At 65.2% G+C, this 20,981-nt stretch overlaps 4 protein-coding genes across 4 annotated transcripts; 3 read left to right on the top strand and 1 right to left on the bottom strand.

Annotated features, from left to right (window-relative positions):
• The first annotated feature begins 87 nt into the window (after positions 1 to 87).
• LOC102059350 (mitochondrial ubiquitin ligase activator of nfkb 1-A-like) lies at positions 88 to 2,967 on the top strand. The gene is made up of 5 exons (XM_055723204.1): positions 88 to 238; positions 620 to 779; positions 1,023 to 1,110; positions 1,194 to 1,314; positions 1,502 to 2,967. The coding sequence occupies exons 2-5, from the start codon at positions 663 to 665 to the stop codon at positions 2,196 to 2,198; spliced, it is 1,023 nt and encodes a 340-aa protein (XP_055579179.1). The 5' UTR covers positions 88 to 238; positions 620 to 662; the 3' UTR covers positions 2,199 to 2,967.
• A 5,546-nt stretch (positions 2,968 to 8,513) lies between these two features.
• CAMK2N2 (calcium/calmodulin dependent protein kinase II inhibitor 2) lies at positions 8,514 to 12,616 on the top strand. The gene is made up of 2 exons (XM_055723205.1): positions 8,514 to 8,769; positions 11,283 to 12,616. Exons 1-2 carry the CDS (start codon positions 8,601 to 8,603, stop codon positions 11,351 to 11,353), a joined length of 240 nt encoding a protein of 79 aa, XP_055579180.1. The 5' UTR covers positions 8,514 to 8,600; the 3' UTR covers positions 11,354 to 12,616.
• Positions 12,617 to 13,710: 1,094 nt separating this feature from the next.
• Positions 13,711 to 16,648, bottom strand: EEF1AKMT4 (EEF1A lysine methyltransferase 4). Its single transcript, XM_027804289.2, has 2 exons — positions 16,457 to 16,648; positions 13,711 to 14,013 (listed from the first exon to the last, which is right to left on the bottom strand). Exons 1-2 carry the CDS (start codon positions 16,646 to 16,648, stop codon positions 13,711 to 13,713), a joined length of 495 nt encoding a protein of 164 aa, XP_027660090.2.
• On the top strand, positions 16,647 to 20,919 carry ALG3 (ALG3 alpha-1,3- mannosyltransferase). Its single transcript, XM_055723859.1, has 10 exons — positions 16,647 to 16,682; positions 17,743 to 18,046; positions 18,387 to 18,486; positions 18,582 to 18,729; positions 18,913 to 19,073; positions 19,223 to 19,343; positions 19,564 to 19,769; positions 20,002 to 20,079; positions 20,283 to 20,426; positions 20,532 to 20,919. Exons 1-10 carry the CDS (start codon positions 16,647 to 16,649, stop codon positions 20,719 to 20,721), a joined length of 1,488 nt encoding a protein of 495 aa, XP_055579834.1. The 3' UTR covers positions 20,722 to 20,919.
• Positions 20,920 to 20,981: the final 62 nt, after the last annotated feature.

The following is a 20,981-nucleotide window of genomic DNA, read 5'->3' as shown; positions in this document are numbered from 1 at the left end:
GTGGGCGCAAAGGCCGCCGGGAGTCGTAGTCCTGCCGGGGCGAGCGCAAGGCCCGACGGGAGCTGTAGTTCGGCGCGAGGGACGCTGGGGGTTGTAGTTCCGGACACCGCCGCGCCGCCGCCGCTCAGCGGGTTCCGCACTCCATTTCCCAGCAGGCAGCGCGGCGGGCCAGGGTCCGGGCCTGGGCGCCTCCGGCCTCGGGGGGCACGGGGGGCAGCGGGGCCGGCCAGCGTGAGAGGTAGCGGCGGGGCCGGGCCGGCCCTGAAGGGGCCGCGGCCGAGCCGGGAGCTGGGGCCGGGCCAGGCCGGGGGGGCCGGGCCCGGACTGGGGGGGCCGGGCAGGGTGGGACCCTGTGGGCAGGGCCCAGACTGTGTCGCGGGGCTGGGTCGCGGGGCGATCCTGGGTGCAGAGCAAGGCGGGCACCTCTGGGCCCAGACTGGGCCAGGGGTGCTCGGTCGGGCCAGGGCTGCCGGGCACCTGTGGGTGCTGGAGCTGAACTGCTCCAGGCTGGGGCCACTGGCAGGCTTGGCCCTGACAGGAGCAGTGGGAAGTCGGTCCCCTGGGGACAGGGGGCACTGGGACATCCCTGCCTCTGGGCCAACACAGCCCCATCCCCCAGCCAACAGGCTCACCTTGCAGGCATACTGCCCGAGCCTGGCACCATGGATTCACCACCCATCACGCCTGGGGAGCTGCTATGTCTGGGCTCCAGCCTCGCCTTCTCCGGCCTCTGCTACTACCTGTACAGGAAGAAAGCCAGAGTTGTGGCACGCATACAGGTAGCCCTGTCCCTCAGGTGCTCCTTTTTGCCCGCTGTCCCTTCCCCGCTGCCCTACACTGCCTGGACCATAGCCTTTGATTTGGGTGCACCTCGCTGATGGCTGCAGCCTGCTGCATCCTCTGCTGATGTCACGATGCCCAGGGCCAGGCAGATCATATCCTGCCAGAGATCCCCACACACCCATGCATGACCCAGACCATCTCCCGCAGCCTGTGTTCACGCTTAGCCCATGCTCTTCCAGGAGGCCCCAAAACTCCAGGTTGATGACGATTTACCAGCACTGGTGTCTGCGGCTGATGGGAGGTGCCTGCCTTACGTTGCCCTGGAAGGTAAGGAGACCCTGTAGCCCCACACCAGGGGAAGGGGCCGGGCTCTTCTCTTTTGCCTGTGATGCATCCCCCTTGGTCCTCAGGCATAGTGCTGCCAGCCAAGGCTGCGCTGACCAGCCATTACCATGAGGGGCTGCAGGGCGTGATTCAGAAACTGCTTCTAAAAGAGCATCGGCTGATCTGGAACAGTTTGGCCCGTAGCTGGTGAGCAATTGGAGGTGACAGCAGGGGTGGGCTTGCACCAGTGGGTCCAGACCCCCATCCCCTGGGGCCACTTGGGTGGCAGAAAGCAGCTCAGTTAAAAGCTGTAGTCCCTACCCTTGGCTCAGCCCCAGGAGCTCAGGGTTCCTCTGTGTTGTCTGCATCCCAGCACTGCACTCTCTGCTTGCAGGAGTGAAAGCGAGCGGGTGCTCTCAGAGCAGGTCTACACTGTCCCCTTCTTGCTGGCCTCACCGTACACTGAGGCGGTGACACAGGTGAGTGTGGAGAGCCCACTCCGAGCTGTCTGCCTGCCGCTGGAGACAGTGTATGAGCGGTTCCAGCAGCCGGCCCACGGCTTCCGCGACCTACTGGGCCAGTACTTGAGCGGAGAGAAGCCCAAGGGCATCTTGGAGACAGAGGACATGCTGCGGGTGGGGGCCGGGCTGACGGGCATTGGGGAGCTGGCCCTACACCCCGACGGCTCCCTGCACCTCCAGCCACCGGCCCAGGGGGGCGAGTATTTCCTGTGCTTGGGGGACTGGCAGACGGTACTGGCAGAGATGGAGTCGGCCAGTGGGCTCTGGAAGGGGGTGGCCATGCTGTGTGCCGCAGCGGGCCTGGCTGTCCTCCTGCACGCCCTGTGCCGTGCCTACCGCCGTGCCCGCCTCAAGCAGCAGCCTGAGGACAAGGAGCTGGATGAGGAGGAGGCTGGGGACTGGGGACCTGAGGACTCCTGTGTGATCTGCCTGACACGGCCCCGTGACTGTGTCCTTCTGGGCTGTGGCCACATCTGTTGCTGCTTCCGCTGCTTCCAGGCCTTGCCCGCCCGCCTCTGCCCCATCTGCCGGGGGCCCACTGACCGCGTGGTGCCTCTCTACCAGGCCTGAGAGCACCTCGGGGGTGCCCAGGGAGGGGCAGTGCAAACCACACCAGCCTGGAACCTGCAGAAATCTCAGCTGCCCGCTCATGTGCAGCTGTGTGATTCCTGTTGGGAGGGAGGGGTCCTGGTGTGCCCCCCAATCAGTTCGGAGTTATCAGCCTCCTTATCCTCCCTTTATCTGCCAGAGGAACCTCTCCATGAACATGAAGGCTTGGGGGAAACGTACTCAGTGCCTGAGTCGAGGAGCAGAGTCCCCTGCTCCACGCTGGGGCATTTCCTTTGGCTACCAGCTGTTTGATCCATGCCCCTTTCTCAGCCCTCACCCTCCTAAAGCCACACAGGACATTTCCCTTGTTTTGCTTTTCCAGTGTGCAGCTTTATGTGGAGATTGGCAGGGGCAAGACCGGGGCAGTGGGGTAACAGAGATCCAACCCCTCTGAGCCACTGCAGTGGCACGCCTTGGTGCCACTGTTGTCCTCCCCCACAGTCCGTGTGCCCCTGCCCAGACTTGGGGGGGGCACCCAGGCACTGATGGCAATGAAGTATGCCCCTTCACCAGCTGCTCTGCCGCCTGAGGAGGAGGACAGTGTCCCTCCATCTCCCTCCATAAGGTCCTGGCTCTCCTGGCATGGGAGAACAGCTCTGAGGTGCCCTGGAGCCTACCTGCACATCTGGTCCTGCTGCAGCCAGCTTTCTTGCCTGCCTCCCAGCCAGGACTGGGTGCAGGAGCAGTTTGTGGTGTTGTGTGGAGTGATAAAGCCAAGGAGTGGAGCTCAGCCTCGCCTCTTCCTTTGCACCATTAAGTCGGGACTGGGGGGACGTGCTGGGAGCCGAGGCTGTCCCACAGGGCGGTGGGGCACCACCACTTCCCTCCCCACCCGGGGAGCTGGCCCAGGTGCACACTCACCGTTGGTGGACAGGGGACCCCCGGTTGGGGTGCACCTCCTCAGGATACAGCCCCGCAGGGGGAGGACACACACACAGGACTGTTGCCAAGGCAATTGCGCTCCTCTGGTCTCCATGGCAACTGCTCCCCTGGACCGCTCCCCATCAATGCCTGGCTGCAGTTGCCCAGGCAACCTACGGGCTCTCCTGGCTCCTGCGGCTTTGGGGCACCCAGGATTTGGGGGTGGGGAACAGACAGACATGACTGTGCTTGGCAGGCCACTGGAAGCCAGAAGGCAGCATTGGGGTTGGGGGAGAATGATGTGCCCCCTCCCTGGGGGAGTGGCCCCCTTTGGTGCCAGTTCGGGGCTGGAAGCTTGCTTGGGGCAAAGGTGCCCCTGTGGTGTTGCCCTCAGGGCTCGCAGCCAGCTGTGATGCCCTGGAGCACCCAGTGAAGCCTTCTGGAACTCCCATGGATTTTTGGGCTGAGGTGTGTGGGGGCGGGGGGGTCCCTTCCTTCACCACCACCACCATCCTCCCCCAGTCTCTCAGCTCAGCCTCTTCGCTATGGCAGCACGGTGACTGATGCTGCAGAGTGAGCAGTGGGGCCGGGTCCCCCCCGGAACCAGGCATCCCCCCCGCAGCAGGAGGGATTTCGGGAAGGAGATAAATACCAGATGGGAGAGGGCTGGGCTGCCAGGAACACACTGCCCGCGTGCCAAGAGCTGCTGGCGCGAGTGGGCGCATGGGCCGGGGAGGGTGGGGGGTGCCTGTGCTGCTGGAGACTGCTCGCCTTGTTCCCTGGGGCCCAGCAGCCAGCCAGGGATGGGGACAGCTAGAAAGAGACCTGCAGCCACCTGCTCCCCTCTGTCCCCACGGGTGCTAAGGGTCCCTGGGGCAGGGAATGCATCCCCTGTGCTGGAGGCTCACAGGGAGGCTGCCACCACGTGCATCCCTCCTGCCACGCTGTACTGGGGCACAGCCCTACCCTATACCATGCCTCGGGTCTCTGCCACCCCTGGGAGGCCACCAGCCCCGCAGTGGCCTGGACACACAGACCTCGCTGAGCAGCCCTGCCTGGCACTGCTCTGGGCAGCAGCGTGACTCAACCGCTGAGACCGCCAGCCAAAGTCTTGCTGTGCCAAACCACTCGGCACAGGGGCTGCCCAGCCGTGCCGCAGCGCCTGCGCCCCAGGACGAACCTGCTGTCCTGTCCTGTGTCCATCCCCCCTCCGATTTTCAGTCGGGAGCAGGACAGTGGGGAGCTCACAACGCCTGTGTTGAGCCCTGCCCAGCCTCCCTCCCCACCACCCAAGGCCCAGGAGGGATCCAGCTGTCCTGCCAACTGCCCTCCCTCCACATGGTCCCCATGGGTGCCAGCCCATGCCCATGGCCCCCACCCATGCCCCCCAGGGCTGCCAGCCTGCTCCTGCCTGCCTCCTTGTCTGTTGTCATGGTGACCAGAGATGTGGTGACAGATGAGGATGGAGCCTCACACCTCAGCAGGGCTGTTCTTCCGTTCAGCGGGGTCGGCATCCCCCATCCTCCTGCTCTCCCCTCACCCCAGCCCTGTCCAGGGACCCCCCGTGAAGCCCCAGCCCCAGGCAGCATGCTGGGGGTGCCCCATCTGCTCAGATGCAGTCCTGGCATCACTGGGGCCACAGCTGTGCCCTGGGCAGCTCGTGGAGGGATGGGGACAATGCCATCCCCCTTCCACCTGCCCTGACTTACAATCGGAGCACCCCTCTCCTGAAGCCAGACTGTGCACAGGGACAGGCAAGCCCATCTCACTAGTACCTTCCTCCCTGGGAAAGGTGCTGTCCCTCCAGGGAGAGATTTTTTTGGCCTCATCTTTCCACATCAGCAGCAGCAGGGACAGCACAGGGCAAGGAACACACTGCTCTTGCATGGTTGCCCTGGGCTTACCCACAGCACAGCTACTGAGCAGGGTGCCTGTCCCCCAACATCTCCTCACTACAGTGACAAGGGCCACCACAGCCATCAGCAGGCATGGCCATCCCACTGCCAACACCCAGCCTGTGGCGTTTCCGCTCCCCCAAAACACCCATGAAAGGAGGTGCCTGACTACAGCACAGGTAGCATGTACAGCAGCATCCCCACCTTGGCTTTGGCTACCGAGAGCGACAATAGCCAAGGCTGGACACATTTTAACCTCGTCAATGACCTTCACCAGTCCCCTGTGCTGCCCTGGGGATGGGGGCTTCAAGACGGCAGCAGTGCCAGCAGCTCAGTGAGGCTCCCCAGGCCACGGTTACCACTGTTGCAGAGCCATTTCATATTTCTTGCAGGGATGGAAGCAGCACAGCTGAAGCCACCCATGCTGGCCTCCAGGCACACCCCTGCAGCCCCCAGCCCTGTGGCACCAGCCCCAGCACCCCCAGCCCCAGGTGGTGGCTCCCAGACCTGTAGCAGAGAAAGCCCTGAGTCTGGTGGCTGATGCCTCCTGCCTCCTCCAGGCTCCCTGTCATCCAGCTGCTGCCTGTCAGACCACCAACTCCACCTCTGCCAGGCCTCAGGGACCAGCCGGGGTCCCATCCAGCCCAACTCCAGCTGCCCCAGGCGTCCCTGCAGAGCCTGGGCAGGATGTGCTCTACCACGAGGCGCTTGTGCACACATAGGGCATTCCTCCACTGTAAAACCGCTTGAAGCACCAGTAGCTGCACAGAAACACCTCACCTCCATCCCAGCACCCGGAGCCAGCACCCAAATCCCCACCAAGGGTTCAGGACCTGCGTCCAGCAGCATCCAGCTGTGGGGCTGGGTCACAGCAGGCACCAGCGGACTCCTGGAGCATCACCCAAGACCAGGCAGTGCAGTGCAATCTCCATCGCCAGCCCTGCTCTGGCTGGGAACCTGGCTGCGTGCCCCCTGCCCTATGCCCACCCCAGGGGGATCACAGCTCGCCCCCAGCCCCTTGCATCACCTGCAAGGTGCCCCACCTCAAGGCCTGCAGCCCTGGTTGAAGGAGCCAGGGCAGAAAGAACCACCTGCTTCCCACTGCCACAGCCCCTTCTACCCGCTGGAGCCGGCTTTGTGTTGGACAAAAGGCTGCAAAGGAAGCGAGAAAGGAGATTAGGTGGCTGCTAAAAGGCGGATAATGAAGGTGGGATGAGAGCCAGGGGAAGGAGGGTGTGTGGTCTGGCTCACCACGGGGGATGCAGCCTGCACTGGCAGGGGTGAGGGTGGGGTCCCTCCTGCACGCCCCTGCCCACCCAGCCACATTCACATCCCTAGTACCCACTTGACCCCCATCCCCAGGGATGCACCATCCTTGGGGAGCCAGAGACTAGGGACAACCCAAGCAGGTGCAGTGCCCAGGGCCACAGTGCTGCCCTGTCCCACCTACAGCCCAGCTGTGCTGGCATGAAATCCACCCCTCCTCCTGCCTTGGCTGGGCAGAGGGTCCCCCGCCACCCCCAAACCCCAGCCAGCCCCACAGAACCCCCACCCCACAGCCAAGCCAGGCAGCTCCCCTGGGTGCAAGGCACCGTACAGATAGATACAGGTGCAGGTGTGGGATAAGGAGGGCCATTCCCAGGGTGACCCCTCACAAGCCTCTCCCCAGGAGCCTGCCAGGCTGGAAACCCTCCCAGAGTGCAGCACCAACCCCGCTCACATCCCACACAGCCCATCTGCTCCTCTTCTCACTCACTCCCGGCCCCGCGTGTGCCATGGCCTGCCGGTCCCTGCCCACGGGCAGTGGCACGTGGGCTTGGCGATGGGAAAAGCAGGCCACATCTCAGCGTGGGCCTCTTGCCTATTTTCCCAGGTGCTTTTTGCAGGAGCAGAAGCTGTCACATGAAAAAGTTCAAGCTGGTTCCCCAGCAAAAGCAGGAATAAAGGCACTGCCTTGCCAGGAAAGCAGGCACCACTGCCCCATCCCTGCTCTGGGAGGGAACAGCAGGGACCAGTGCTCTGCAGGGCAGGGCACAAAGCAAAAGGCATGGCTGGGTCTTCCTGAAATAGAAGTACCTGCCCTCTTGCTTGGACCAGCCCAGCTGATGCTCTTCTACAGCACCTTTCAACCAGATCCCAGGCCGTGGAGATGCTGGCATGGAGAGATGGATCACAAGGCTGCCTGTAAAACCCTATTCTTGCCCCCCTGAGGCACCCAGAGAGAGAGTCTCATGGGGTTAGTATGGGGCTGGCAAGTGATCTTCTCACACAGGGCTCTGGTTTTGCTGCAGCTCAGCACACCCACACAAGCAGCGGTGCCTGGATGTGAGGGAGCAGCAGGAACAGGGCTGCCCCATGACAAGGTGGTCCTCCCCAACCAGCCACAACCACCAGCATCATCCCCAGGTCCAGGGGCCAGCCAGGTCCAGGGGCCAGGCCTGTACCCACAGCTCAGGCAAGAAGCAGCGGTCCCAACCTGAGCTTAAATAGTCCCCCCAGCCCCAGGTGACCAGGATGGGGGGTGTGTCCCAGGTGAGGTCATTCAGGGCTACCGATGCCAATTAGTGCAATCCCTGCCCTGGCAGTGGAAAATACAGGATGAAAGGGCCAGGGTGGGTCTGGGGCAGGGGTGTGCAGAGGGGACACAAACAGGGCTTTCTGGGGGCACTGGGGCCACGCTCATAGGTCTCTCCTTGCTGACCCATGGCAGGTCCCTGTGGGGGATAGCCCTCCCCTTTGTCCACAGAGAGCCCCAAACCGTGGGGTGAGGGGTGTCCCCGGGCACAGTCCCCACATGGGCCACACTGATGGGTACCTGCAGAATCACATGCCTGTGGCCCCCACAGTCCTGCAAATAGTGATGGGCACACATGTACAAACACATGCACACATGTGTGCAGGGACTCACATATGGGGGGCCAAGGGGACTGGCAGGGGCTGGTGGCTCCAAGGGGGGACGCCAAGGCTGGGGAAAGGGCTGTGGGGGGTGCTGCCTCGATGGGTGCTGGGCAAGAGGCACCAGTGGGGGGCTGGGGACAATTGGGATGGGGAGACCCGGGCTGGGAGCTGGCCCGGGGTTTCTGGGGGGCTTGAGCCTGCTGGGCTGCAGGAGGCTGGGAGCTGGGTGAGGGATTTTGAGCGGGTTGCTGGGGGGTCTGTTTGACATCACCTGGGTGCGCCGGGAGGAGGTCCCGGCTGTGCCTGGTGGTCCTCGGCTGTGTGACCCGGAGGTGTCCGGCCGTGCCGAGGGCTCCCCGCTCCCCTGGGGCACCCCGTGCTCAGGGGCACCCCCGAGCTGGGGCGACGGCCCCGGCGAGGCTGCGCGGGGGGGGACCATCCTGCGCTGGGGACGGGGCAGGGGCTGGCGGGAGGGTCCCCATCTCAAGCGGGCTGGCGCCGGGCACCGGCCGCGGGGCTCCCTGTCCCTGTCCCGGCCGGGCCGGGCCGGGCCGCGGCGCTCCGGAGCCGCCCCCCGCCGGGGGGGTCCCCGCTCCCCCCGGATGCATGACTTCATCCTTCCGCCCGGGTTTCCTCCCCGCCGCCGCCGCCGCCGCCGCAGACCGGCTCCCGGCTCGGCGCGGCGCGGCTCGGCCCGCTCGGCCCCGCCATGTCGCAGGTGCTGCCCTACGGCGAGGACAAGGTGGGCCGCTACGGCGCCGAGCCCGAGGCGGGGGAGCTGCCTTTCAGCTGCCGCCTGCAGGACACCAACGCCTTCTTCGGGGGCAACCAGGGCAAGCGGCCCCCCAAGCTGGGACAGATCGGCCGCGCCAAGAGAGGTACCGCCCGACCCCCCGCCTCTGCCCACCCCGACCCCCGCCTCAGCCCCACGCCATCCCCGGCGCTACCCCACGGCGTCCCCGGGACCCCCGCGTCTGCCCTGCAGCATCCCTGGCATCTCTGACCCTGGCTCTGGCATCCCCGGTGCTGCCCCACGGCATCCCCGGGACCCCCGCATCTGTCCTTGTATCCCCGGCTCTGCTCTGGGACACCCGCATCTGCCCTGCAGCACCCCTAGCATCTCTGACCCTGGCTCTGGCATCCCCGGCGCTACCCCATGGCATCCCCGGGACCCTTGCATCTGTCCCTGCATCCCTGGCTCTGCCCTGGGACCCCCGGTTCTGCCCTGCAGCATCCTCGGTACTGGCCCTTGCATCCCCAGCGCCGCCCCACAGCATCACTGGGATCCCCGATTTTGCCCTACTATCCCCGGCTCAGCCCCACGACATCACCGGGATCTGCCCTGCAGCATCCTCGGCACAGCCCCACAGCATCCCCGGGACACCCGGCTCTGCCATTGCACCGACGGCACTGCCCCACAGCATCCCAGCCGGCACTGGCTCTTACATCCCCAGCATCACCCCACAGCATCCCCACTAGCACTGGCTCTTACATCCCCAGCGCTGCCCCACAGCATCCCCAGTACTGCTGGCACTGGCTCCTTACACCCCCAGCGCTGCCCCACAGCATCCCTGGGACTCCTAGCTCTGCCTTGCATCCCCAGCACTGTCCCCTGGTACTGCCCCCAAAATCTCCAGCTCTGCCCCACATCATCCCCAGCACTGCCCCGCACCATCCCTAGGAATCCCAGCTCTGCGCCTGGCACCCAGCACTGCCCCAGAACCGCAGGCCCCCCTCCCCCTCAGCTCCAGACACCAGCGCTGTCCCCCCAGTGCTGCCCCACAGCCCCTGCAGCCCGGGGCTCCCCCGGGGACTACCCTGCAGCATCCCTGGGACTGCCCCTGGGACTATCCCCAAGCATCCCTGGAGCTGCCCCCCAGCACCTCTGCAAGTGCCCCTGGTACCCCCCAGAACTGCTCCTCAGTACCCCTGGGATTGTCCCCACATCCCCTCGGGCTGCCCCCCATCATTCCCTATAAACAAGCCCCCCCCCCCCCCCGTCATCTCCAGGAACTGCCCCCATAGCCCCATAAACCTCTCTCCCTCCATGTTCCTGCCTGCTGCAGAGACCCCCATCAGCAGCTGCTGGCAATGCTGATCAACAAACACCCACACACACGCTCCCACCCCCTCTGATTTACTGTCCCCCCAGGACTCCATGAACCTGTCTGTGTCCTGGCCCCCCAGCTTTACTACCTGACACAGAGACACACACCCCCCCCCCCCAAAATCAGCAGCTCCTCTGCTTCCATCAAGACCCAAACAGATACTCCCCCTTCCCCTGCGCCCCGATCTGTCACCGCTGATCCTCCCTGATGCCTTGGGGACCCCTGAGAATGGCCCCTGCCTTCCCCCTGCAGCCTCCACCTGTTTGGGGGACCTCCACAAGCAAACACCCCTCATTGAGCTTCAGGGGCAAAAGCGGGGAACAGAGTCCCCCCCCAGCGCAAATACACCCCAGGCTGCTCCACCTGCCCCCCCTCTGCGGTGGTGGTAGCTGGGTTCAGCAGAACCCGCTGGGGGTGATGGGTGGGGGGATTCTCCCACCGTAGTGGTGGTGGCTGCTCTCCCAGTGATACTGGTGATAGTGGGGGGGGGGGGTATCTGGCCAATCCACCCCCAGGGTGGTGATTGGGGGGGTTGCTGACCACTCGGTAGTGATGTCGGGAGGGGGGGGTGTCTGTCCTCTGCCCCTGGGGATGACAGCGATGGGGGGCTCTGCCCAGCCAGTGATGTTGTTGAGGGGGACGGGGGTCTGTATAGCCCCTCGATGGTGGTGCTGATGGGAGTCTGTCCAGCCTCCCACTGGTGATACTGATGGGGGGGGCTGTTCAGCAGGTGATGCTGAGGGGGGGCTCTCTGGAGGGGGATGTTGAAGGGGCCTGTCCAGCCCCAGTGGTGGTGCTGATGGTGGGGGTCTGTGCAGCCCGCCGTGATGACGGGGGGCTGTCCAGCTCCCCTGACGGTGATGCCAACGGTGTGTGTGGGGGTGTCCTGCGCAGCGGGTGATGCTGACAGGGGTCTGGCTGCCACCCCCGCCGAGCTGGCGGTGCCCCCCCCCGCTGGGTCATTACCCATTCCAGTCCTGTTGCTCTCATCAGCGCCTGCCGCAGAGAGGAGGGGGGGGTCCTTCCTGGTCTGTTCCTGCCCCCCCTTCCCCAACCACCCATCCAGAAGGAGCCTGCTGGCTGCAGGGGGGATGCTGCCCCTACCCAAGCCGGGCTGGGGGGGCGATTCCCCCCCCTCCCCGCCATCGCACCCGCCCGAACCCCTTTGTCCCGCTCCTCAGCATTGGGGGGCACAGCTGGAGCCCTGGGGGGGGAGGGGCCGGGGCGGGGGCAGCGGCTGGGTGCAAGTCCCCTCGCCCACGGCCCCCCGCCTGTCCCCGCAGTGGTGATCGAGGATGACCGGATAGACGAGGTGCTCAAGGGCATGACGGAGAAGTCGCCGCCGGGGGTGTAAACCGGGACCCGCCGCCAGGACCCGCCGGCCGTGCCCGCTCCCAGCCCGCCCGGCCCCGCATGCTGGCTGGGCTGCCGAGCCGACGAGGAGGGGGAGGCCATGCCCGTGCCCCCCCTCCCCGGCCCGGAGGGGGTTTCTGCGGCCACCACCACCACCACCCACCCCCCCCCACCCCCCCCCCGAGCCATGCACTTTACCCCTCCGCCTCCCCTGGGGCTGGGACAACCCGCCCAGCCCCCCCACCCTGGGCAAAGACCCCCCCTCCTCCCCGGGGGGGGGTAGTGACCTCCCCCCCCCATCCTCCTTGGCGGGGGGTCCCCAAATCCCGGGGCAGACCCGGCCCCACGAGCAGGGGGGGAGCGCTGCTGTCCAGAGACATTTTTTGCTCCATCGTTTTTTGCATGAGCTTGGTGGCCCGGGAGCCCGGTCCTGGGGCCGAGGGTCAGCCCCACCACTCCGGCACGCTTCTTTTTAAACAGAAACTCCTCATATTTGTATTTTTATATCCGAATCTTTGTTAAAAACGATCTGCTGACGTTGAGATGTCGAAATAACCGCATCGGGAAAACAAACAAACAAACAAGAAAAAAAAAAAGGTTCATATTTTTTTCCATAAGAAAAAAAAAGACAAAAAAAGAAAAAACCGAGGGGGAAAAATAAAGGGGGGGGGGGCGAGAGTGATGGAGGGAGTGCAAGGAAAGCCAAAGGAGGGGGAAGGGGAGCGGGGACCCCCAGCCTGACCCCCCCCTCCGCTGGCAGCAGGACCGGCCAGAGGGTTTGGCAGCACCATCGGCAACCACAGCGTGTCCCCCCCAGCAGCACTGGGGCAGAGCCCACCGGGGCTGCGGGTGCCAGGGGGTCCCGGTGCTGCCCCTTGCTCGAGGGTGTGGGGCCGGGGCAGGGGGGGGGGGGGGGGAAGTGGGGAGGGCAGGGACCGGCCTGAGTCGTTGTTTTTAATTTTGTACTTTAATTTAATTTTATTTTTTAAGAAGCTTCTCGGGGGGGTCTGATGTGCATGAGAAACTCGTCATCTTTTTCAATAACCTACGAGTGGCATTTATGGAGACAACGACGCAAAAAAACACAACAAAAAAAACCCCAAACAAAAAACAAAACAAAGGAAAAAAAAACAAAAAAAAAAGGAAAAAAAAAAAAGATACTTGTGTCATGATGTTCTACGAATGATCCATTGTAAATTTAAATGCCATTTTTCACTGTACTGGTGAACAAAATGCAATGAATAAAATACATTCATGTACCGAGGCGAGGCCGCAGCTGCCTGCTCCTTTCTATCCCTCGCAGGCGCCAGCTGGTTTTTGGGGTGCCTGCGGATGGGGTGGCATGGCGGGGGTGGGGGGACTGACCCCAGAGTCCTTCGCCAGCTCCCAGCGTGGGGGGAGCCACCGGCTGACCCACTTACGCCTTTCACCAGAAATAGCAGCCCAGCAGCTCACACCTCTCTGGTATGTTCCCGCTGTCCCTCTGAGGAGGGGTCCCCTCTGTTGCCCACGCTGGGGGCGGGGGTTTGGTGCACAAAGAGCCCCTAGGGACACCCTGGTGGCACATGTGCACCCACCACACTGGCACCCACATGCAGCCAGCCCTGCCAGCAATGGCATGCCCATCACCAGCCCCGGCACACGTGTGTCACCAGCCCTGGCACACACATGTCACTGGGCTGCTGGCCCCAGGCATGGGCAGACACAGGCCAGGCATGTTTGGCACATCGGGGTTGTCACCGCAGCCAGGAGCACGGGGACAGGGGCAGACATGCCACCCTGCCTGCACACGTGCCCCATAGTGCCCCCAGCCCCACACTGGCACATCGCAGCCTGGACCCCTCGCTGCCCGGCTGGTGCTGGAGGGTGACAAGGACACAGTGCCCTTGCACACCCACATGGCCAAGGTGGGTGGTCCAGGGGTCCTGGTGCAGGAAGAGGCAGGGGGGCAGCAGGCACCCCCCCCTCATCACCCTGCCCCCTGCCCCCCCCATCCTGCCCCCAGCCCAGCTGGCTGGCCGGGGGGGGGGAGGCAGGGAACCACTCCCCGCAAGATGGATGGGTGGAATTAAACCCGATTTGGTTTCATTACCAGCCGCAAAGCCCCGAGCTCTGGCTGCTCTCCAGCCCGGCGAGGGAAGGGCCAGGAGGGGGCACAGCATCACCCGCTCCCCGGAGCATCCTGCTGTCCCCTGGGAGAAGGCCAACCCCCTCCCCCCCTTCGCCCATTACTCACATCACTGGGCAGCTTGCGGGGGGGGGGGGGGGGGGCACACACTGGCTCCCTGTTCCCATCCATGAGGGTGGAGCAGCTTAAGGCTTTATTGGGTGGGGGGACACTGGGGAAGCCCCCCCGGGTCACAGCTGGATGGCAAGGAGATAGTCCTCGTCGTCATCTGGGGGAGCAGAGGGTGGGGGGGGGGCAGGGGGTGGGGGGGGCTGGTGCAGCCGGCGCCCCAGGGCCAGGTCGTGGGGGTCCAGGGGCTGCCCCTTGCGCATGATGTAGAGAAAGTAGTGGAAGGTGCCGGTGTCCCCGTCCCCGCAGGCGGTGTGGCGCAGGGACCAGCCGAAGGCCTCCTGGGCGTAGTGGGGCTTGCGGAAGTGGGGCTGGGCAAAGGTGATGGAGATGAAGCAGCCCCCCGGGCGCAGCACCCGGCTCACCTGCGGCAGGAGAACCACCGGGACGGTGTGGGGGGACACAGTGAGGTTCACCCCCTCTGGCAGAGATAGCCCCATCCCCAGTGATCCCCCCTCCAGCCCATGGCCCCCCCAAATCTCCTGCCCTAACCTTGCAGTTTCTCCCTCTCCCCCACCCCAAGACACCCTCCACAGCTCTGACATGTCCCCAGACTACCCACAGCCCAGCAGCAATGAGGAACAGGGGTACCCACACCCCACCTCTCCCTACACCCCAAAACCCTTCACCCCCATCCCCAGCAGACAGCACAGAGACCCAGCCTTGGGGCTGGGAAAGGCTTCACCCTCCTGGGCACAGCCCCCCCCCGCCCCCCCGCCAAGCAGTGCAGAACCCCCATTCCATCACCACCCCCCTCCCCAGGGCACCCAGTGCTACATCCCTACCAACCCCCAGCATCTGGGGGGGGGGGGGTGTTGGGTTGTGTGTGTTTGGATGTGAAAGGACTCGACCCTTTTAATCACCATTTTCTCCCCGCTGGAACTAAGCCCCCGCTAACAGGATGGAAAAGAACATCAATTTTCTTGCTTGGCTTTATCCAATGTCAAAAGGCTTTTATGGCCAGCGCTCGCGTGCTCGGCATGCAAAGGCAGCGCCCGGGGCGGGCGGGTGGCCAGCCCCCCAGCTGCCCCCCCCGCAGCACCCTGCTGCCGGCAGGGACACCCCCAGAGCCCTCCCAGGCCAGGGCAGGGAGCCACTGCGGCAGGGAGAGGGCTGGGGCCAAGGGGGGGTTCCCGAGCTCTGGTTTAATCCTGCTGGGAAGCTCCATGGCTCAGCGCTGGCTGGGGCCAGGGACACAGAGGGGACAGGCAGCCTGTGTGTGTCCCCCGAATGCGGTGGTGGCTTTTGAACAAGATCTTTAGTGGTTTTGGCCAGGAAAAGGGGATGGCAATTCCCTGTATCCCCGCCCGGCACCCAGCTCAGCATCCCTCCTGCAACGCGCCAGATGCATCCGTCCTGGAAAGATTCCACAGCCTCCCAACCGACAGGCACAAGGGGTGTCCCCGGGGGCTGGGGGCAGGCAGGGATCTCCTGCTGGAGCCCAGCGAGGCATCCCACATCCCCACATCCCATCCCTCCTTAATAGAGCACTAACGGCCGTTGCTTAGAGACCGGCACAGGAAACCTTCCCATCCGCCAGCCGGTGCAGGGGGGGGCGAGGGGGCTGCTTCTCCCTCCGGCACTGTCCTCCCCGCCCCATTGCCCCCGATCACTGGGACAGGGGTGTCCCTGGGGCATCCCTGCGGGCAGGGCAGATTTTTGGGTCTTTACATCCCCCCACAGGGAGAGCAAGACAGAGGCTGTGAAAACCCTGTGTCTCCCCCCATCCTGGCGAAGGGGGATGGGGGTAAGGAGGAAGGTGCTGGCCACGGCCAGACCCCTGTGAAGGGACCAAGTGGGTGGGAAGACCTAGCGAATCCCTCTGGGAATGATGAGAGTGGGGACCGGCTGCGGACGGAGGCCAGCACCCAGCAATGCAGGGGGAGGGCAGGGATTGAGCGGGGGATTAAAACGGGGGAAAAAAAAAAAGGAAAAAAAATAACTAAATCCTCATCATTTGGCCAAATGACAAGGACAGGCAGCAGTGCTGGCCAGGCAGCACCTGGATGGCAAGGACAGCCCCACGGGCTGCAGCACCTGGGGTCCTGCTCCCTCCCAGGCTCGGTGGGGGAAAGAGCAGAGGCGGGGTGGGGGCAATAGCCACAAGCATCCCTCCCAGCAGGCGCAGCAATTAATTATCCTTGCAGTTATTCCCGCAGGGCAAGGGAGACTGCCAGGACCCACACCTCCATGCCAGGGCAGGTTCAATCAGGCCCCTGCCTCCTCCACCACCAATTAATCGTGCCCAGAGGCATCGCCCATCCCCATGACAACGCCAGAGCCCTGTCGATGCTGACGGGGGTTGCCATGACAACCCTGGATCGGACAATGGGGACTCCGGCAAACGAGATCCTGCAGTCATCACCTTGCCCTGGGCAGGCAAGGCCACCTCAGTGTGTGTCCCTGGGTCCCCTCCGAGCACCCTTGGGTGCTCCTACAGCCACCCATGCCGGGATGGGGCCCATTTTTACTGCCCCATCCCACCATACTTAGAGTGCAAATAAAGGAGGTGGTCACTTAGCATCCCAACACGGACCCATAGCCGCCAGGGATGCACCCTGCTCCATCTGCCGCCCTGGGGAGAGGGTGATGGGGTGGGTCCCCCACCCCCAGGGGTGCGGGGAGCCCCTCAGGTGCCCCTTTGCAGGATTAGCAGCAGAGGTAGCACCAACTGCGCGGGGCACAGGCACTGGCTGGGGGATCCCCAGGGAAGTAGGATGGTGAGGAGGTGCTCTACACCCCACAGCCCCTCAAAAAGGGGATGGAGCCCACCTTGTGACCTCCTGCCCCGCTGCCCACATCCCGTACCTCTGCCAGCACCCGGTGCATCGCGGCGGCTGCCTGGGGTGAGACGTCCCACGGGTCGGTCTCCTCCACCATCAGCACGTCGAGGGTGCCCTTCTCCAGCACCACGTCGAAGGTGGCGTCAGGAAAGGCCAGGGCACGGATGTCCATGACGGCCCAGCGCAGGCCAGGGCAGCGGGCGTAGCGGGCACGCATGGTGTCGATGCAGGCCGGGGAGAAGTCGATGCTGGTGACGTCGGTGTAGCCCAGCTCGTGCAGGTCGTGGCTCAGGGCGCTGTTGCCGCAGCCTGCGTGGGGCACGGCTCAGCCGGGGCTCGGGGTGCCCATGGCAGGGCTGTTGGCACCCAACCCCCTGCCCTCAGACCCAGGGAAGGGTGAGGATGGGCTGGGCAGCTAAATGGGGAGCAGGCCATGGCCTTGCCGCTAATTAGTGTATGCTGGGCTAGTTCTTAATTACCCCCTTCCGGCAAAAGGAGTGCTTTGGGGTCCTGGCCCTGCAGGACCACAGGGTGACAGTGGCCCCTGCGCAGGGGATCCCCCCCAACCCCCGGTCTGGGGCAGGATGTGCCGGTGGCCCTGCAGGCACTGAATGCAGGGGAGGGGTGCGGGGGATCCCCAGCTCTCCCCCCGGTGTGCGGTGCTGCAGTAGCTGGCCGTGCCCCCAACAGGGCCAGCGCGCAGCATCTGGGGGAGCTTAACCGGGGTGGGGGGACAGAGGAGCGCCCCCCCTGGGGGTGCAGCACCCTGCCCAGCCGGTGCCGGGCCGGCCCCAGCGGGACGCGGCGCCCCCGGTGCGGCGGGCACAGGGAGCGGCCCCGCGGGGGGGATCCCGGGGGGGATCCGGCGGGGGGAGGGCGGGCGGATTTGGGGGCTATTAAGCGCAGCTGGCGGCGGCTGATCCGCTAACAGGATCGGTGATTACACCCGCCTAATCCCGGCCGCCCGGCGGGAGTGAGCCCGCCCGCCCGGGGCACGGTGGGGCGGCAATACCGGTCCCCGCGCGCCGCCCCGGGAGCGTAGCCGCCCTGCCGGGCCGGGCGCCCGGTGACCGGTCCGGTGCCACACCGCCCCCTCGCGGCCGGTGCCAGCGCACCCACCGGCGGCACCCCCCCAGCGCCGCCCGCCCTCCACCGGGCACGTACCGAGGACGAGGATGCGGTCACCGAGGCGCAGCTCGGCCTCCAGCTGCGGGAGGAAGCGGGACAGCCCCCCCAGCCACTCCCGGGGCTCGGCGCCCTCCTGCCGGTACAGCGCGTCCCAGAAGCGGCGCTGCCGGTAGCGGCGGTTAGCGGCGGGCGCGCGCCGCCGGTCCATACCGGGCGGGGCGGCGGGGGGGTAAGCACCGGGTGCCACGTGCCGCCCGCGCCCCCACGTGCGACTTCCGGCCCCGGCGGTTGCACCGTCCTGAGCGCTCCGGCCGGAAACACGGCGCGGGGCGGCCATGGCGGCGGGGCGGGGGGGCGGCGGCGCTGCGGCGGGCCTGGCGGGAGCGGCGGGCGGCGCTGCTGGAGCCCAGCTACACCCCGCTGGTGGCCGCCTGCCTCTGCCTGGCCGAGGGCGGCGTCAACCTCTGGGTCATCCGCAGGGTCCCCTGTGAGTGCCGGGGCCCGGCCTGGCCCGGCGGCGGGGCGGGGGGGCCTTGTCCGCGGGTGGCGGAGCCGGCCCGGGCCCGGCAGCGTGGGCCGGTGCGCCTAGCAGTGGCAGCTCGGCCCCGGGCTGGGCTGCTGCGCCCCTGGGGTGACGGGGCTGGGGGGTCCCGCTAGCGGGGTGACAGGGCTGCCCCCGGCCCGGGTGGGTGACAGCATCCCCGGGCTGGGGGGCCTGGAGCCTCGGCTGACAGGCAGGCGGGGGGCGTAGGGGTGGGTGGGGGGGGTGGGGGTGGGAGTTCCCCCGCGGTGTCCCCAGCCCCGCTTACCCCTGGCCATCCCCACAGACACCGAGATCGACTGGAAGGCCTACATGGAGGAGGTGGAGGGGTTTGCCAACGGGACCTTCGACTACACCCAGCTGAGGGGCAACACTGGGCCGCTGGTGTGAGTGACGGATGGCCCAGCTCCCCGCCACCGGGGGGGCCCGGCGGGCACAGGGGGGTGGCAGGGCCTGGCCCCTCACTCCTGTCTCTCCGCAGCTACCCTGCCGGTTTCGTCTACATCTTCCTTGGCCTGTACTATGCCACGGGCCGTGGCAGGGATATCAGCCTGGCGCAGTACCTCTTCGCTGGCCTCTACCTCCTCAACCTCCTCCTGGTCTTCCGCATCTACTGCCGAACCAACAAGGTAGCCCAGGGCCAGGGGCCTCGCTGGCTGCCTCAGGGCCTCCTGCTCTGCTGAGCCCTCGCTTGGGCAAGGCGGGCTGGGTGGGCCCTCAGGGCTGGGGTCTGAGCCTTGGAGAGGTTCAGTGGCTGCCGGGGCTCCAGGACATGCTGCTGATTGCCTTCCTGTCCCTCTGTCCCCGGCAAGGTTCCCCCGTATGTTTTCTTCTTCATGTGCTGCGCCTCCTACCGCATCCACTCCATCTTTGTCCTGCGTCTCTTTAACGACCCTGTTGCCATGGCCATCCTCTTCCTGGCCATCAACCTCTTCCTGGAGGAGCACTGGTCCTGGGGCTGCTTCTTCTTCAGGTGAGGGTCTGGGGGCGGGGTGGGGGCTGCCTTCCATGGCAGGCTGTGAGTGTGAGCCAGCTCGACCCAGGGAGGAGGCCGCACGCTGCCCAGGGGCTGCCTGGGCAGCCATACAGGTGCCTCCAGCGGTAATGCAGCCTCCCGCTCAGCCTGGCTGTGTCTGTGAAGATGAACATCCTGCTCTTCGCGCCCGGACTTCTCTTCCTCCTCCTTCAACGGTTCGGTCTCCTCGGCTGTATCCCCAAGCTCTGCATTTGTGCTGCGCTCCAGGTGGGTCCCTGCTCACATCGGCTACAGGGGCAGGCTGGCATCCCCATCGGCAGGGGGTAGCAGGTAGCCCTGCCTGCATCGAAGCATCCTGCCCGGCTGTCCCAGGGTCTGGAGACCTCTGGGTGTATGTCTCATGTGGTGCTGGGATTCCTGGGAGGTGGCGAGGGTGACAGAGACCTAGCTTACAGCTGCTGTAAGGGTGCTGACGTGTCTCTGGCAGGTGGTTCTAGGGCTGCCCTTCCTGCTGGTGAACCCTGTGGGGTATCTGACTCGCTCCTTTGACCTGGGCCGCCAGTTCCAGTTCAAATGGACAGTGAACTGGCGCTTCCTCCCAGAAGAGGTTTTCCACAATCGGGCTTTCCACGCCATGCTGCTCCTGGCTCACCTGGCTGGCCTGGGGCTCTTTGCAGTCCATCGGTGGCACAGGTGAGACCTGGGGTTCCCCATGGGTGCTGGTCCCCATCGGCCCCCATGGTGTAGGGTACAGGTCTGCAACTCCCCTGCCCCCACGATGCTGCAGTTCTGGGGTTGCGGGTGGGAGCTGGGGGGAGTTACTGTTCTGTTTCAGGGAGCGCACTGCGCAGGCGTCGTGGCTCACAGGAAGGTTGGGGTGGGAAAGACTCAGCAGCTGAGATCAATGTTTGTGCTTCCCCCTGAGGTCCAAAGAGAGCATCCTGGCTCTGCTGAAGGATCCTGCTGAAAGGAAACATGCATCCCCTCCCTTGACCGTCAACAATATCCTTTGGCAGGGTGGGAGGTGGGTGGAGAAGGCAGGGCAGGGCAGGGTGGACCTTGGGCTCAGCATTTGCAAACTCCCAGTGCTGCAGTGCCGTCAGGACCAGCGTGTCCTGGGGGAACAACCTGTGCTGTACAGCTGGGGAGCTTTTGCAGGATCACACTTCCAGCCTCCTGTGTTTGTCCCCTTAACGCCAGCGCACAGATCGTCTTTGTCCTCTTCTCTTCCAACTTCCTGGGTGTCTGCTGCAGCCGCTCCCTGCACTATCAGTTTTATGTCTGGTATTTCCACACGCTGCCCTACTTACTCTGGTGCAGCCCTACCTCCAAGCTTGCCCACATGCCCAAGTATGTGCTGCTGGGGAGGGGGACCTCCCATCTGCTGCGGGGTATGGGAGCGAGGGGGGCTGGTGTGTCCCCCTCCCTGCTGACCCCCAATTTTCACCCCTGCAGGGTGCTGCTGCTGGGCATGATCGAGCTCTGCTGGAACACCTACCCCTCCACAGTCTGCAGCTCTCTCTCCCTCCATATCTGCCATGGACTTGTCCTGCTCCAACTCTGGTACGGCACGGCCCCCCCACCAGTGCTACAGACGCCGGCACCGAGCAGGAGGCCCACAGCCATCTCCAAGAAAGCCCAGTGAGAGTGTGGCTGGCCAGGTGATGGGAACTGGCCTCTGGGACTGCCCCTTCTGCTCACTCTTTCCCCACCCAGCTCCCAGGCTGCCCCCAGCCATCCCAGGAGGGTCGTGAGCCCTGGAACTCTGCAAAGGGGGCAGCGTGGGGACCCCCAACAGGCAGGACTTCACCAATAAAGGGGGCTTTGTGTGCCCTTCCCTGGCCGCAGCGTCTTCGTGCCGTGACAGTGTCGGGATGGCCGTGCCTCAGCCTGCTCCACCCGTGG

The sequence above is a fragment of the Falco cherrug genome, chromosome 11 (assembly GCF_023634085.1).
Source record: "Falco cherrug isolate bFalChe1 chromosome 11, bFalChe1.pri, whole genome shotgun sequence".
Classification (NCBI taxonomy): Eukaryota; Metazoa; Chordata; class Aves; order Falconiformes; family Falconidae; genus Falco; species Falco cherrug.
This window is presented reverse-complemented; position numbering and strand designations above follow the sequence as displayed.